The sequence below is a fragment of the Xiphophorus maculatus genome, chromosome 15 (genome assembly GCF_002775205.1).
Source record: "Xiphophorus maculatus strain JP 163 A chromosome 15, X_maculatus-5.0-male, whole genome shotgun sequence".
In the NCBI taxonomy this organism is placed as follows: domain Eukaryota; kingdom Metazoa; phylum Chordata; class Actinopteri; order Cyprinodontiformes; family Poeciliidae; genus Xiphophorus; species Xiphophorus maculatus.
The window spans coordinates 20,149,039-20,166,524 of NC_036457.1; the positions used below are offsets into that span (position 1 = coordinate 20,149,039).

The 17,486-nt window shown below is 39.2% G+C and overlaps 1 protein-coding gene across 10 annotated transcripts in view; it reads right to left on the minus strand.

Moving 5' to 3' along the window:
- Window positions 1-17,486, minus strand: part of cdc42bpa (CDC42 binding protein kinase alpha) — an 82,907-nt gene that overhangs the window by 32,613 nt on the left and 32,808 nt on the right. For all 10 annotated transcript variants that reach the window (XM_023347533.1, XM_023347536.1, XM_023347538.1 and 7 more), the window contains exons 4-7: window positions 14,243-14,326; window positions 12,611-12,706; window positions 11,075-11,223; window positions 526-619 (exon numbers count right to left, since the gene is read on the minus strand). In XM_023347533.1, coding sequence (XP_023203301.1) covers window positions 526-619; window positions 11,075-11,223; window positions 12,611-12,706; window positions 14,243-14,326 — 423 coding nt within the window. The remainder of the gene's footprint in view (window positions 1-525; window positions 620-11,074; window positions 11,224-12,610; window positions 12,707-14,242; window positions 14,327-17,486) is intronic.

Below are 17,486 nucleotides of genomic sequence, written 5' to 3' on the forward strand. Positions count from 1 at the left end.
GTTCGACGTCAGTGTTGAAGTTTTGGTCATCGACTGTCAAGAACTCTTCAAATAGTTGGATGGTTATATTCATGCTCTTATTTTGAAGTGGGTGAAGACGTAGCAGTTCTGTTTCCTCTCCTCATGTTCTCGTATTTTCTTAAACATAAACACATCTCTCTGTGTCATTTAGTAAAGAACACCATTTAAAGGAATGAATGTAACTGATTAAAACAAGGAATTTAATTTTTTGGGGGGGTAACTGGAGTCTGCATCACTTTCATCCTACTTTCAGACTTGGAGCAGTCGCCCTTATTATTAGCATTTTCCGCTCTGTAATCTTTCATTTCATCCCTTCAGTTTTCCTTCCTGCAACATCAGGAGAATCGTCTGAATCGCAGAGCCAGGCCAAGCAGCCGAACCGCACGCTCCTCATGGGAGACCCCCGGGGTTAAGGCAGTGAGGTTAGTAAAACTCTGGTATTATTTGCTTTGGACCGGGAGGAACAACAGCAGCAGCGGCGGCGGCGGCGCAGTCAAAACCTACCGTCCCATCCTCCATGAGCTTGAGGCAGGAGCCGAAGTCAGCCAGGCGGATGTGGCCGTTCATATCCAGCAGAATGTTGTCAGGCTTGATGTCCCTGAAAAGAGAAAGAGGGGAGAAAGGGAGGAAAAGAAAGAGAGGGGGAAAAAAGTCAAACTGAGTGAGCGGTTCCTGAAAATGACGAAGGAAAGCAGGCGCCTTCCAATCAAAACACCTTTTAGGACATCCAAAAAACACACACTTCATCATTTCGTATTCCTTGGGAGCTGCGATCGGTTCTCATCAGGAATTCGAGCGGTCTTGATTTGCCTGTAAATACGGCAGATAATAATTCAGCTCAGTTCTGTGATTGAATTAAGTGTAATTTTCCTTTGGCTCCATTTATCAGCAGTAGGATAAGTTGAAATTGACCACAAGAAAGAAGAAAACAGAGGAAAAATGAATTGAGTGTATGATTTGGGAATTAGCTTTACACACAGATAAAAGAAAGATAAACCAACCTACTGCGTTATTCCTTTTCCTGCTGTGTTTTTGTGGAAAAAAGGAGGTTGGTAGTTTCTGTACGCTTTTGTGTTCCCTGCATCTGTTCTGCATTATTACTGCTGATGGTGAGTTTACATTTTCACATACAGCCTGTGGTTTGATTCCAGTCAGCAGAAAATAATTCTACCTTAGGATACAAGGATTTTTTTTCCTTCTCCACCACCTAAACTGGCTGAACATTTTTTTATATCAATCAGCAGCTTTCACCCTGACCTTACCGTTTCACATTTTCACACTTAAACCAAATCATGAGACCGACATTTATTTCCCTTTGATCCCAGAGTCATTTAGTTAAATCCTCCAAGTCGCTGATTTCTGAAAAGACATCAAGTTCCAGACGGGATTTTAGTCTGAACAAGACAAAAACACTTCTATCTTTAGTTTATTCAAAATTTCTTCTTTTGAAGAAACACCTCTGTGTCACGTTATATTTATATCCAAGGAAAACAAAAAGTATTGAGTTACTGACTAAAGATTTTCCAGCACTCTGATCAACTTCAATGTACACATTGAAAAAGCTTCAGCTGCTTTAACATTAAACTCTTAGGGGTTTCAGAAATGTTGCTACAGTAGATTTGATGGGAAAAAAATAATATTTCTTTACACTGAAGTTTGATCCCACTAAATTAAAAGTTTGTTTTTTCAAAATTGTCCCAACAAAGCAGAAGGGCATCAAACTGGTACGTAACTTTTATGGCTTGTCTGTCTTCTCCCAGTGCTAACAGGAAACAACCAGTCAGAGCCCATTAGCAGACCTTATCACTGTCAATCATGCTTGTGTACTCGCTGCTCACATCCTCCCCATGCTCTCTGTTACGCTACTGCGTTCCCCACAATCGATCCTGCCATGAATGCTAAGGATAGTTAGCATAACAGTAAATAAATAGTTTTTCTGTAACAGCTAGTTACGTTGCGTACACTGGAATGATTGACAGCACTAACACCCTCCTCCTGGCTCTGATTGGTTGCTTTTGAGTGAGAGCGGCTTTTGAGTGAGAGCGGTATAATAATACTAATAATAGTATTATTATTATAGTATAATAATACTATACTATAATACTAGCACTGGGAGGAGGCAGAGGAGATTGATCTTTACACAGATTACATGTGTTGTGTCACACAGTCAGGACATGGTGACAGTTTTAACACAAATGGAAAAAACACATTTTTGTAGAAGTTACAAACAGCCACTTTAATGATGCCATTTCTAGGTGCCAAGAGGCTTAAGGAGTCAGGTGTGTCGAGAACAAGGGACAGGACATCAAATGTGAAATATAGGGGTGACTTTAATTGAGCCCTAGACTGCTATAAAACACCACAGTGTCCCACTAACCAGACTAAATATAGTCTGTCCTTGTCATGAAAGCTTTCTACAAAGGAGTGTGTGTTAGAACAATATTTTCTAACACACAGCACAAAGCAAAACTCAAACATCCCCAGTTATGCTAATCGCCCACTCATTTTGTTTCATCATGGGCGTGAGTGTTTCTGTCCGGTGACTCAAGAGTGTTCCCGCTTAAAATAGCAAACCTAAAGCTTGAAACAAGAACACAGTCAACCAGCGCGGCTCCCAACTCATGTCAACTTTTGCCGTTGTGATTGGCTCCGGCCACACGCCAACTAACACTCACCAACTAATGCCTAGAGACATTCACTCCTGCTTTGACGAACCCTGATTTATAACGCTTCTCTGTAATCTACTGAAAGGAAAGGTGGAGATGAGGCTGCAGGACGTGGTTTCTGTCAGCAGGCCGTAATACAAAAAGTACAAATTAACACACAGCAAAACTAATTAAATTTGACATTTGAGAATATTTTTTTACAGCTGCATGATATTAGAATATCAAGCAATGAGGATTCTATTGAGAAATATTGGATTTTCTTCACACTTTGTTCCCCATTTACTAAATGAAACTGAATCTCATGTGGAAACTGAAGCAAAACAAACACTTTACACTGAGAGTGTAAACTGAATGAAAAAGCCAGAGCCTGTTATTTATTAATCCAAAACGTTGACTGTTACAGTAATGTTCTGCATCTAAAGTGGACTAAATCAGTCAACATTGTTTTCCAAAAAGCCTCCTGCGATATTTTTACTACACCCACTGACAGAGATGACGACATATTCGCAACCATAAATGGTATGATTATTTTATTTTGTAATTGTCAATGAAATGGATAATCCTCGACTAAGAAACTGATTCACAGTCCTTAAGTAAAACGTTTTTTTACCTCTAAGAAAATGAGGCATGATGAGTCAGTTAAAAACACAAAAACTATTTTGAAATTAAAAAAAAAAACAGATTTGGATGATTTGGTCTAATAAATTTCGCAATAAGTGACTAAATCAGGCTGAATATAGCTCTGTTACCAAACACCAGGAAGTAAACAGTTAAAGCCAACGAGGCGCCCTTATATTAGTTTAAGTTCCCCAGTGATGCAAGTCCTGCCCACACCAGGGAGATTTTCCATCTTACAGCAGCGACAGACTTTCAAAAACTGCTCTGATGTCAACCGAGGTCTCTACAAAGCCACATGTGAAGCCCCCGTCATTTTCTGCCAGTGTTAATGCTCACATTTTGTGGGTCGGGAGCAGCTGGATGGACTCGCCATTCCCGACACTAAAACCTCGGTGCAGAAAACCACAGGTTAAAGTGACACGAGAGATGACAATTATGTAAACCCCACGCTTGTTTCCATTAAACCTGAATCTACATTACAGTAGAAAGCTTTTAGAGATGAGCCTGACCGTCACAAATGTGTCATAGGCCACAGTAGACATCTAATTTTAAATGAAAACCACAAACTACACTGGAAAGCATTCAAGTCTGGAGCAACCAAACCTCGTTTGATGGAAAAACATTACACAGAACTTCTATTTTTATTTTTCTTTCTTATCACTAAAAGTACACTGTTGAATCATAAAATATCTTCATGATACAGAAAATATGAATCTGGAGATCTCTAAGGGACCTTTTAACATCTAAGCTTCACTGTTGCCAATCGGTTGTTAGAAACCTACATTTTCTTTACTCCAGAACCTCACAAATCATAACCGAAAAACTTGGACCAAACAACTAGCGCGTGGCTCTGCGGGGGGGTTGGGGGGGTTGCACGAGTGTGTGTATGCATGTGTGGGGGTGTTCCGGTAGTGGAGTGTGTTAATCTACTCCTAAGACCTCTGCTCTGCCAAAGAGCAGACAGCATGAGTTGACCTTAGCTTGCCGTATCAATGGTACAGAGGATGGAGTCCGTTACTGATAAACCACTTAGCGCTAGCCCACGTCGTCCCACTGCTACTCAACTCATCAGTTTCCTGCCTAATTATTAATCAATCAACTGGCCACACAAATATATTAACAGATGTAGGCTGACAGCAGATTAGCTGCTTTCCAGTAGTGAGCAAAGCAGAATAGCTGTGATTCCAATGCTAGGTGAAGTAGCACAGTAATTGGGCTAGTGTGTCACCGGGCTCCAGCAGTCTTAAGGAGTGTCGCAGGGACTGGAATAGAGGAAGGTAATCTCTGCTAAGACCGCAACATCCATCTGGGAGGGCCATCTGGATGGCGCCTCACACTTTGTGCACGCCAGCCACTGGAGGACCTGCAAAGGCGGCTACGCGCTAACGGGATTCCAGCTAATTCATGACGTGAGGAGCTGGTGTCACACCAGATAGAATCTCCAGGTGAAAACACGGATGGCGGACAAGCCATTCATTCTCTAGGACATAAAAGATATGAAATAAACTATTGGAAAAGTAAAAGAAAACTATGAAAGAATAAGATTTGTTTTTTAAATCACAAGAAAAGGTAATCTCTTCAAAGACATGACACAAACTAATTACACCAATTGTTTATGCTCAAATTTTCCGTCAAGTGATTTCTGAGGTGTAACGTCTGATTTAAAATGATGCAAAGAGTTTTGTTAGACGGTGATGGCCGTCCTTAACTGGATACAAAAGTCCTGAGCTGGAACCTTTGTATCTGCATGTTTCCGGTAAACCCACAAATCTGACGCACAAGTTACAACTACAAACAGCAACGAATGACAAAGTCGCTTCTCCTGGCCCACTGTGGGTTCATTTTTGCTTAAAAAAAACAAACTGATTAGATGCTGGAAAAGACCACTGCTGTGTTCAAATTGTGCTAAATACAGTTAGCCTATTAGCAACGCTATTCAAACCTGAAATAGCATCTCTATGCTAAACATGTTGCAGCAGCACAACGCTAATGTCAACGCTAATGATCAGGTCCCTGAAATACTGGAAAACAGAACTTCTAGAATAGCACTTTGCACTAATCTGATGGTTGAATAACCTTAATAAAACACTAAAACAATAAACATCCTTGCTGATGAGCTTGTGTTTTTAGTTATTCAATAATTTAGCAACAAAAAAGGGTCTTTAAATTGAAAATGTTGCTTATTTTGCCAATGTATGTGTCTTTCAACTACAGACCCTGCAATTAAATCAATTAAACATTTTAATCAAGTCCCACCACTGATTAATACATCAGTTTCTGAATGATGCAAGAGGAGTTCATGAATTGATGCATGTTGATGTAGAGTAACATTTCCCCAGAGGAGGCTATGTGGCTAGCACATTCAGAACTAGTGGAACGTTGGACTCTATTCAAATGCAAGCTAACATGACAGAGACCCTTTCACCAGCAATGATTGAGTATGACCAGCAGGTTCTAAGGAAGCACATGGCTCTGATCAATAGGAAAGCAGACAAAGACCGTGATCAATAGGGCGCACATGAGCAAACGCATCGGCCATCGCACAGATCTGGACCAGACGTTACATTAAAGTTAACGTAGCTTTTCTTTAAACACACAACAGAGTTTATCATGTGTGTTTGGTTCCTTGGTCATTACAACAGAGCTCCACAGCTTTCTCTTTACAGCCTGATGCTTGTCCCCCATCCCCATCCCGGCACCCTCCCCCACCCGCCTCTCCAATCAGACTCTGAGCATCAGTGTTGGAGCAGACAGATGTGGTGCTAGGCAGCACAAAGCCATGCTGACATGGCCCATTGAAACATTTGTCAGGGTCCGCTGGGAGGCCACGCAGACCACTGACCACTGAACAAATGAAGGCAGGCACTCACACACTCACACACACACACACACACCCCTCTGCATCCAACTCTCATGGGATTCAACCGAAGGAGACAGAAGATGGACCTCGAGGCTGTTTTTGCTCCTCGTTTCTTTAATTTGGTCTCCTCTCAACTTCATCAGTGTCAACAGGAAGGAAAGAATTTGTTTTCATTAGGCTGACATTTTGGGAAGCTAAGAAAAAAACGAACACAAAAGGTTTAGATAGTTTTGTTTGTATAAGAGAAGTTGACAAATAATCCAGTTTCATTCAGTTGTTCATGATTGACCCATTTTTAAATTAAACTGACTGAACAACCTACATTGTTTGCTGTAACTGAAGTACTCAAGATTCCCTCAGTCATAATCATAACAACTCCTGTAATGGTGCCGACTGATACATAAGAGGTAACTAGCGATGCTAATCTTACTTACTAAAATGCTTTTAATAAGATGTCAGGACAAGGAATGCACTCATCCACTTTTTTCACTTCTGATATCGATGCAGATATCTGAGGTTTAATATCGAACAATACCAATCCGATACAGAAAAACAGTGCTGTATTGACTTAAAATGTTTCTTTTTTATAAAATAATACAGACATAAATGTTCTTAATTACAAATGTATTTGATAACTCTGCACCAGTACATCACACTTAAATACACCAATAGCTTTACAAGCTTGGCCAAACATGTAATTACAACACAACTTTAATTTGTTAAGTTGGTGCAATCTGGAGTTCAACAGCCAATTAAAATTAAATTAGAAAACTGAAACTAATTAAAAAAATTTTTTAAACACGTGGACTTTCTTGGTCAGAAACATTAAAAATATTTTTTTGTTAGAAAGAGACAGAAAAGAGAAAAATAATAAATTATGAAAATGGAAATTACTGAGTTTGTTTTAATTTATCATGCGATTAATGAATTTATTGCGAAATGCCTAGGACTGGATCTATCACTATCTGATAAGGGCTTCGTATGAGTCGACAATTATCGATTAGTTTTGGGTTTTCAGTATCTGAAATGCAGCCAAACTGGTGACCTTTACTGTTTCATCTGCAGTTTCCTCTCGAGCTGTTCTGATTTTGTCCTTTCCCTCCACTGTTTATTATATTTAATCAGCTATAAGGCATGGTGGCGAAACCTGAAACTGATGCTGAAAAGGCTGATTGGCTATTGGCCATCCTTTGCACATGATATTGCACAAATGACACTGGAATGACAACTGTGATGCTGTTACCATAAACTGAAATTCATACACTGGAATATCATCAATCTGGCCCCTGTCTATTTGTAGTAGTGGTCATTTAAAAAAGAAAAAACTGCCAGATGAGGCCAACAATGTCATTAAGAAAAGGTATTGATGTCGTCAGATGCTGTTCAATTAATAGAAAGCAGCATGTGCCTCTAGGGGTCTTTAAAGTGGGCATCTGTGGCACAAGCATTGGAGTGGTAATGTGTCACCCTCAGTGGTCTGACCTACAGCCTGTAAGGTTCATGATGCTAAACTACATCAGGTCTTCTGGCTCTAATCTCCAGGCCCAGGAGCAAACATGCAGAAGCAGCATGCAGTTTCTATGCTCCTTACATCTGGAACAAACTTCCAGAAAACTGTAAAACCGCTGAAACACTGAGTTACATTAAAACAAGGCTAAACCCCCGCTGGTTTACAGTTGATTTTGATTAGTAGTTAGTGGAGCATCGATGAACATGTTTGATGATTTTGATGATGGAATTTTGGGATGGGTATTTATCGTATCGTTTATCATGATAAATTTCTTGTCATGATAAGAATTCTGATTTATTGTTGTGGTAAATTCCAATTAAAGATATTTTTAAAAAATATCTTTAATTGTCAATATTGTCTGGATTTTTAAATTAACTTTTTTTTTCACTGTTTGTTCAATGAATATCAAATTTGAAAATATGATTAAGTATAGTTACTGTGTGGAGTTTAACAAAACAAATCACTACTTTATGTGCCTGGAGTCCTAAAGAACCGCATTATAAATGGGAATGTTTCTCAACAGCAGTATTTGTGTTTGTGGGGCACTGATACTGTACAATTACCTAAAAGAGAAGAAATAAATGGTTCTCATTGTGACTTTTATCATTATCGCAATCGTACCACAAAATATTGTGATAAAATTTAACCACCTCTAGTGTTTGTTGCTTGTTTCACAATTGGTGACTGTATGACGTGTTTATGATGTAAAACAATTTGAGCTACCTTGTTGCTGAAATGTGCAATATTAATACACTTGACTTATCATACCAGGTGTGTGTATAAGAGAAATGCATCATGTATGCTAGCAACCACAGCTAAATCAACTATTCCATATTTTCAATTAAAAACCATTAAAACACATAACCGTCCAGGGGTCAGAGCAGCACGACACAGAATATAGCAATGAGATAAACACACATCCGGATTCGCATGCTAACACACACACACACACGCCCACGCGCACGCACACCCCCACACCCACAGAGTCATCAAACGGTGGTAGCCAGCAGGACACACCCTCCTTCCCTCCCTCCTCGGGGGACCTGCCCGGCCGTCTCCACCCTCTCCAAAAGTCAGCACCAAAAACTCCCACGAGAGTTGTGTGTGTGTAAATGAGAGCAAAGGAAGGGTTGGGGGGGGGGGTTGCTGGTGACAGCAACCAAACCTCCACCCACACACCTCTAAAGCCGGTCATTAGTGTCCCAAAGTGTCCACAGGCAGACCAAAAGAGAAACGGCAAGGCCCCCTCCTCCCCGTCCCTTCTTCTTTCCATCCACCAACCCCAACCCGCGGCCCCAAGCAACACCATGCAATTAGTGGCTCCCGCTCGCCGCTATTGGCTCCCTTTCTTTCCATACATTTATATTTACATGCGTCTTTGACTCTGTCATTGTCACCCAGTGTGTCTGAGTGAGCGGTGGTGTATTACAGACAAGAAAACAAACAAACAAACAAATAAAAACCTGGACACACCCATCATACCGAGCCGCCGAGCTTTATCTCTGCCTCTTTCTGACCCTCCCTTCTTTTCTAATCATCTCACATTATTCCCTCCGTCTATCCATCATTCTCTCGCTCGTTTGTGCTGTGACGGGCCCCCGGCGAAAGTAAAGCTGTAATTATGTTAACGTGCCCATGTGACTACTTCCTGTCTGGAAGAGCCTCATATCCTGCTCCCAAGGGGAATCTTTAGTCGGCTGGAAAGAAAATTCTTTTGGCGCCCACGTCAGACAGGAAAACAGTAGTTTCCCTTGCTGTGCCGTGTCAACAGTGAGCTTTGAGGCATTTTGTTTGTCAAGTGAGAAATAGCTCTACCTTGAGATGCGATAAGATCAACAGCTAAGCAAAAGAGACGAGGCAGGAACTGGGTGACCTTACTTCACGGAGAGAGGAAGGAGAACAGTTCTTAGGCTTATAGTAGCTTCGGTCCCATGACAAATGTAAGCAAAGATTTGTCGATATTTCGTCAATGTCAAAAAACACAATTTCACGATTGATGTGTTTCCATTAAATATGCTCATGTGAATAAGTCTGCAATCGCAATAAGTCATTAAAAAACATGTTGCACCATCATCCCGCTACTACTTCCCGTTGTCTTCTTCAACAGTATTTCCATTGCAGTTTTTTGAAATACATCCATTTCGATACGGGGGGAAAAAACTACTTCATCCTACCACACAATCATTTTATCAAAATTTTGAAATTTGCCGTGTTTCAATTAAGGGAATTAATTTTCGGAAGTCTGAACAAGTGCAGTTATGGTAAATGGAAACGCAGCTATTGTTGTTTTTAAGGTGCTTTCACACCTAATAACTAACAATGCAACACTTGTTACATTTTCAGCTGGTGCGGTTCTCTTTAACTACTCTGTGTCAAACAAACTAAACCCTTTGAAAAAACGGTTCACCTTCTTGTCTGTGGTGGCGCTATATCAAGAATCACTGAAGGGTAATCTGTAAGATGTGTGAGATGTGACATGCACTGGAAAATCTGAATAAAAAAGTAAAAAAAAAAAAAAGAAAAAAAAAGAATCACTGAAGGAAGTGACATGGAATTATCTGAAGAAGACACTGATCACAACTTCCTTCTTCACAAAATATAAATAAAAACGGATTGGTGTCAGATTTTAGCTGTTGAAGGATTTCTTCTTGGTCATTGTTACAAAAACCACAAGCCATTTCTCCAGCTACCACTTGACTCACATGTGTTTTGGTTGTATTTACCCAGAATGCACTATAATCCACTTCCTGCTTTTGGAGCACTCTCCAGTCCACATGGCCTTCATATATGCATTCGAACCGCGCCAGAGTTCACTTCAACTGAACAGATATGGAGGTTTTTAGGCGAACTACAGTTCTAGACTCTACTTGCTAGTTGACAGCTTGTTAATTTAAGGGTAACAGCAGCAGAGGATTGAACACTTTTTAAACCTTTTCTGAAAATTAATTTTTAAAAAATTCTGTTTTTCTTACAACTATGCACCATTTTATTTTGGTTTACAAAATCTAATTCTAATAAAATATCTTGAATATCTTTTTCACGACATGACAAAATCTGAAGAACTTCGCCGATTGTGAATTCTTTTGCAAAGTATTCACTCTGATTCACAGATCAGGTATGTTGGACTATTAGTTTTCCTATAACACATTATTTTACCAATCGAGCTTTTCTCCTTTAACTTCTGTCGCCAACTGATTGGAATCATTTTCCAGAATCCTGACATTCTGCCTCTCCAGAGGCTGATATGCCTCCCCCAGCTGGAATATTTCCCCCAGCTGCAGGACTAGTGTAAATACACCAAGCATCCATCATCGGGAGTTATTGCTCCACTAGCTTCTTGCTTAGAAACGACTGCATACGTTCCAAAAGGAACCTTCGCACAATGTCCCGCCGCCTCACCTGTGGACATAGTGGAGCTGGTGAACGGAGTCGATGGCCAGCACCATCTCAGCAAGGTAGAACTTGGCCATTTCTTCAGGCAGTCGGTCCTCAAACTTGCTCAGCAAGGTCAGCAGGTCGCCACCCACATAGTAGTCCATGACCAGGTACTGGAGAGGAAATAAACACATTAACGATGCAGGAAAAACACACACACAAAAGAAAGAGAACAGTAAATACACATCTTCATCTAAACGGATGCTAAACTCGCACCTAAATAGTTTCATGTGTTTGGGTTTGCCTAAAAATAAATGGAAGGATGGACCGCGGTGAATATCTTTAAAGCCTTAGGGAGTTGTCGAGCATTTGTTGTGAGAATGTGGGAAATGGAATGACAAGCAGTTCTGGCATTTCAGCTCAGGGTCATGCAGGGAGGACTAACAGTCCGGCTAAAGGGAGAAGGAATGCCTGCAGCTACCAATTAAAGTGAGACAAAGTTCGTCTGACCAGCCACACATTTCTTTTTGTGTTCTACATGAACTTATATGACCTGTTTATAACCAGGCTTCCCGTTTTCCAGACTACTTTTAATCCTGATCTTCACCACAGTGAGGAATCAAAGCACTGATCCCATCCTGCGGAGGCACTACTGAGCTCCAAGATCAACCTGAAGGGTGACATAGCAAAAGTGACTGACATGAGGTGGGCATTTATTGTATTGTCATTTGTTGTGATGCTTTTCTTATTGTGATAAGAATTTAGATTTATCTTTGATGTGATAAATTCCAATTAATGATGTTTAAAGCCCTCCCAGCTCTGATTGGTTGTTTCTAGTTCGCACTAGGAGAAGACAGAGAAGCTTGATTTTTCACAGATTATCTGTCTCGTATCATACTGACACAACATGGTGACAGTTTTATCAAATATGTAAAAATAACAATAATTTTTTTTAAATTAAAGTTACATACTGCAGCTTTAAATGCAGTTACCGTTTGCAGCTCAGTGACACAAATCACATTCTTTTGTGACTGGTGTCCTAAAGAAGCGGATTAGAAATGCGAATGTTTTTCAAGAGCAGTATTTGTGTTCGTAGGGCTTTGACTGTTGCGCCCCTAAAAAAGACGTAACAATAGTTCTTATTGTCACTTTTATTGTTATCAGAATAGTACTAAGAAAAATACTGTGATGCAACCCCGACACTGATGTCGTTACTATGGACACAGACACACACAAACAGAGCTGCTGCAGCATGACGATGCAATGTTCTTATGAACAATAGTCACAAAGCAGGATGTGCCACGTCAAAAAGCATAAGCCGTTTATTTATACAAGCATCACCCACATTAAGCCCACTCCAGAGGAAGTGAGCCGTCAGGATGTTCTCTTAATAAAACCGGATTCTTTTTCGTGTTTATTGCATTAGTAATATCTCTATAATGGTGACATCAGAGTTGAGTTATTCATTTCTTTCTGTTTCTTTCTCCATGCACGGTAGTTGCTGAAAACATGTTACTATGCTACTCCCCAGGCTAAAGAGGAAGGAGATTTCTATGTTACCAGGTTGTTGTCATCCTGGAAGGCGTAGTGCAGGGTGGTGATCCACTGGCTGTCTCCATTCACCAAAACGTCCCGCTCTTCTCGAAAGCACGCCGTCTGCACAAAGATTTAAGATTTAAAATCTCCTACATTCCTGCAGACGGGGTGTGCGTGTGTGTGTGTGTGTGTGTGTGTGTGTGTGTGTGTGTGTGTGTGTGTGTGTGTGTGTGTGTGTGTGTGTGTGTGTGTGTGTGTGTGTGTGTGTGTGTGTGTGTGTGTGTGTGTGTGTGTGTGTGTGTGCGTGTGTGTGTGTGTGTGTGAATCTTGTGTTGGTGACTTTCTGCAAACTGGAGGAATAAATCATGGCAAATGTTTTCCATGCCACAGTAAAACGGTGATGAAGTTTTGATAGCTGACCTGCCGATATCGCAAATTTATCTAGAATTATCTCTCGGTCTGTACCTTTCGTTATTTTTGTTGTGCAACTTATTTCTCTGCGTCTCAGACAAACAGAAGAGGACCAATTAAAGGATTTTTTTTTTTTTTAAATGTCTTCATATTTGTATTCTGGTCGACACAAACATGCAGAATAAAGAAATTACCATCAAAAATAAATAGAAAAACACTTCAAGTTCATAAACTAAATCTATATCACCTTCCTAAAATAATGGCTTGTGTTATTTTTTGTCAAAAGATGATTTAGGTAGAAAAATACAAAATCATTTTGGCAACAAAAAAATAAATAAATCACTTAGGCTATTAAATTAGGAAGGTAGTGATGTGTAAATCTAGTATCTATAAAGAGGGACTGAAGCTTTTGGCTCTCTTAATTTTGGTTAAAGTGAAAAAGAGCCTACTAATATTTTAACTATAGATATGATAATAAATGAAGAGTTTTAGCTTTTTCCTCCCGCAATGTTCATGTTGAACTTCCACAGAGAATGAAACTAAAAGTACCACAAACATGCTTCGTTCTGTTTTTTTTCATTACGTAGGAATAAATGTGGGTTTTTATTTATTTTTGTGCATCATTTTCCACTGAAAGAAACGAGATTCATCCTCTTTTTGCTCAATTTTACATTCATTTTGAATCCAAAAAAATTGCAAAAGAAAAAGGTGGTTCATAGAAACGTGTAAGCTGTCTTTTAAAAGTGATGTCACGGTTGCGGCTCTAAATGAGTTTTATTTGCCTGAGAATAAAAACACCCCGTCTCTTTAGGTTGTAGAAGTTGCAGATTTATGCAGATCTCGTCTGTGGATCTGTCGTTGCGTTTCCCATCTCTGGGTGTTTAAGCGTATTTGCACGTACGTCTAAACACCGTGGAGCATTTCTGGGTTTTTTTTTTTGCTTTGCGACGAGTGAGCCGCTACGATCAGAGACCCAGCAGGCCGACAGAAATGTGAGGAGGGTGTCAGGAAGCAGATGATGAGAAAAACACGCATGGGCAGATCAGGCTGCGACACGTTCTGCAATCCATCAACAAATGTTTGATTCAAAAGAAACTCCACGGAGGATGTGGTTTTTTTCCTGACAGGAGGCCCTTTCTTTCGTTTTCTTTTTTTAAACCTTCACCGTTATTTTCCTTGAAGCATTTCCATGATTACTGCAGCAGACTGCTTTAGACAACCAGAACTAATAAAGTTGGTGCTAACCTCTGCTCGCTTGAGCATTTCCCACTTGTTGAGAATCTTCATAGCGAAGACCTTATCCGTGTTTCTCACTTTTACCACCGCGACCTGCAAAAAGAAGGAGAAGAAGAAATGTATTTTTAGTTGACTTTGTAAGAAAACTACATAAGCATCACCTTTATGTATTGTATCTTAACCTGGGAGGAAACAGGAGTTGAAACTGAACAAGAACTGCAACAGTTTAAAGAAATAAACACTCTCCTCATAAAGGCCATTAGTGTGTGAATTTAGCAAAAAAAAAAAAAAAAAATAGTCCTGCAGAGAATTATTTTAATAAGAGATAAATTCTGAGTTAATCATGTGGGGAAAGAAAGTAGAGAAATTTGAGATAAGGATTTAAAAAAAAAAAAAAAAGTATTTAACTTTGGGTTTAAAGCCAGAAATGTGAACAGGAAACCACGGGGAAAACTGCAGACAAGTGAGAAGTTTTAACTTTCTTTAAAAGTAAATGATGGAGTTAGGAGGAAATTAACAAAATGTCACTAGTGTGTATGTTCTAGATCAATTCATAAAAATTACAGAGTGAAACATTAAGCTCAACTACAGATTATGATGAGTTGTTTTATTTTAATCTGCTACCAGTTGAAAATCCTTCCAGATCTGTGACTTTCCTCTCTGCAGGCTTAATACTGGGATTTTCCCCAGTTTTAGCTTCTGCTCAAGATCTTTCAGCTCCATTTAATCACTTTTAATAGTTGCTTATCAAGTAATTACATGAAAAAAATACTTTAGAAATATCTATTTACAATTTTTGCCACTTTATCAATCTGATTGTTTTGAAGAACTTTAGGGACTTACTAAAATCCGAGATGATTTGTATGACTGTGATTTGCTCTTTTGTCTGACCAAAAGTCTACAATAAGAGAAAGAATAACTAAAAAGATATATATATCCATTTACTTGAGACTGAAAGTGAAGTATATTATAAAAGGCAGTTTGTTTAATAATTTTCTAAAATTTAACGTGAAACCTTTTTAAAAATCTGTTTCTGCACTTTAAATTATTACTACTTAAATACCTCAAACTTGAGACCAAAGTAAATATAATATAAAGGTTAACGTTTACTATTGCCTCAAGCTGAAATTGAGGCATTAATTTTTTAATACTTCAAATTTGAGACAAACTAATGTCTGAATCATTGAATTGTAACTTTTTTTCTTCTTTTTGTTTAACGAAAAGCAACAAAATGGTTTATTTACTCGCATTTTCTCATATTTCTTTTACTAGCTTAAGTGGCTACTACAGAATTGGACAATTCTGTATTCAATTACTTGTCACAATCAATTACTCGATTATTAAAATAATCATTTACACCTGGGAAGACCTAGAATGAGCAGCAGAGAATCGCTGCAGCGAAGGTCGCCCAGGTTACCTCTCTGATTATGTGAGCGTGGCCTGGCTCCCTAATGCCAGAGCACTATTTAATAAAAGTTATTTCCTGCTTAAATAACGACAAAAAAAAAAGTTCTTGAACTGTTTCTTAGCCTCAGATAAGCAGAAGGACAAAGTTCGCACGGAGGGACGGTTTATCTCCAGACACTGATGTATAGGTTACTGCACGGTTCACCGTCTGTTTGGCTCTGAGCCGCACAGTGATCGATGAAAAAGAAACATTTGCATGTCTAAAGCACATTCCTGTACAACTTTCACAGTTTAAAGCCTTCCTATAAAAGAATGGAAACAGTCCTTTGTCGGGCAGTTTGCTGCAGACTCAGGAATGACTGAGTCTGCAGCAAATCACCGTCATTCTCTACACAAGCTGCTTACAGAAGAAAACACTTTGGAAGAGGTAATAGGTGAATGAGCAACTTGTTGTGCGTCTAGTTGGACCAATCACATTGCAATGAATGCTAATTGATTCTTATAATACCAGGAATGTAGCAGGACCAAAAAACAGCACCAAACAGTTTTATTGTTATCCACAGCTTCTGTAAACCAAAACACCACAAAACACATGGACTTGAAAACCACAAGGCTTAAAGGAACAGTGTCCAAATGTGCTACTTTTTTCATTCATCAGGTTACGATGAATGTTTATGATGATGTTCGATATGTGCTGTTTTTAAACTTTAACTTTTATGGACCATGCAGTTTTTATCTTATAAACCTCATTACTTATAGCCCCTATCTACCCAAATGACAGATTAAAAGCAATACAAATCTTTGTTGCTGAACTCAAATGTCTATTTATTCAATAAATTAGGAGTAAAAAGGGTTTTTGAATTTAAAATGTTGATTTTCTCAATATATATAGGTTTAAATTGAAATGCTATTGATAAAGTACAGACCGTGCAATTAACCCTATTAAAATTTTTATTTCAATCAAGTCCCACCAATATTAGTAATTTTATAAACCTTTATAAACAGTGGCTTTCTGTAAAATATGACAGGAGGCAAAAAAACCATGCATCTTGAAATAATCTGAAGAAAGTTTAAATGGATTTTAAAACATTACTGCCATCAAATCCTACTGAACCATGAATTTGGTCACAGTATGTACACATACCATGAGAATTGTGTAATACAGGGGCATAAATTGATACTAAATGGAAGAAAAAAAGTATATTGAACTTGGAGACCCACTTCCTGACCCAGACTTTGTACATACACATAATTTCATTCCCATCTTGTCCACTAAACCGGTTGTGATGGACTTGAAAAGAACAGAGAACATCTTGAAGCTCCCCAACGTTTCCTTTTATAGCTGCTATTTGTCACCGATGCCTAAAGATCACGCTGCCGTGACGCCCCACCTCACCATCCCACATTAACAACTGCCAGCTTTCCCTGACTGCTAATTGCTAAACATAGCCCTGAAAAAAAAAAAAAACTTCCTCGGCTCCAGCTTTACAGTTTTGCCAAAAAAGGAGCTGCACAAGCAGCAAACCGCTGTGAGCAGACAGCCAAAGCACGAGTTCACACAAACTCAAGTTATTCCCATTGCTTTCAACGGACACTGTTTATGTTTTGTTTTTTTTCCATTCTTTACAAAAACAAGATTTATTAGAGTCCGAATCGTTGACATAAAGAAGGACTTGAAGAATTTTTTTGAAAATATAAAACAGACAGAAGTAGGAAGACGGGAAGCAAACAGAGCGGCGCTATGAAACGGAGGGTCTGCATCCTATTAAATTAACCAGGGGAATGCTGCTAATGCAATACAATGATAACATTCCTGCAGTGTTTGGATTTCCCCCCAGTGATCTCT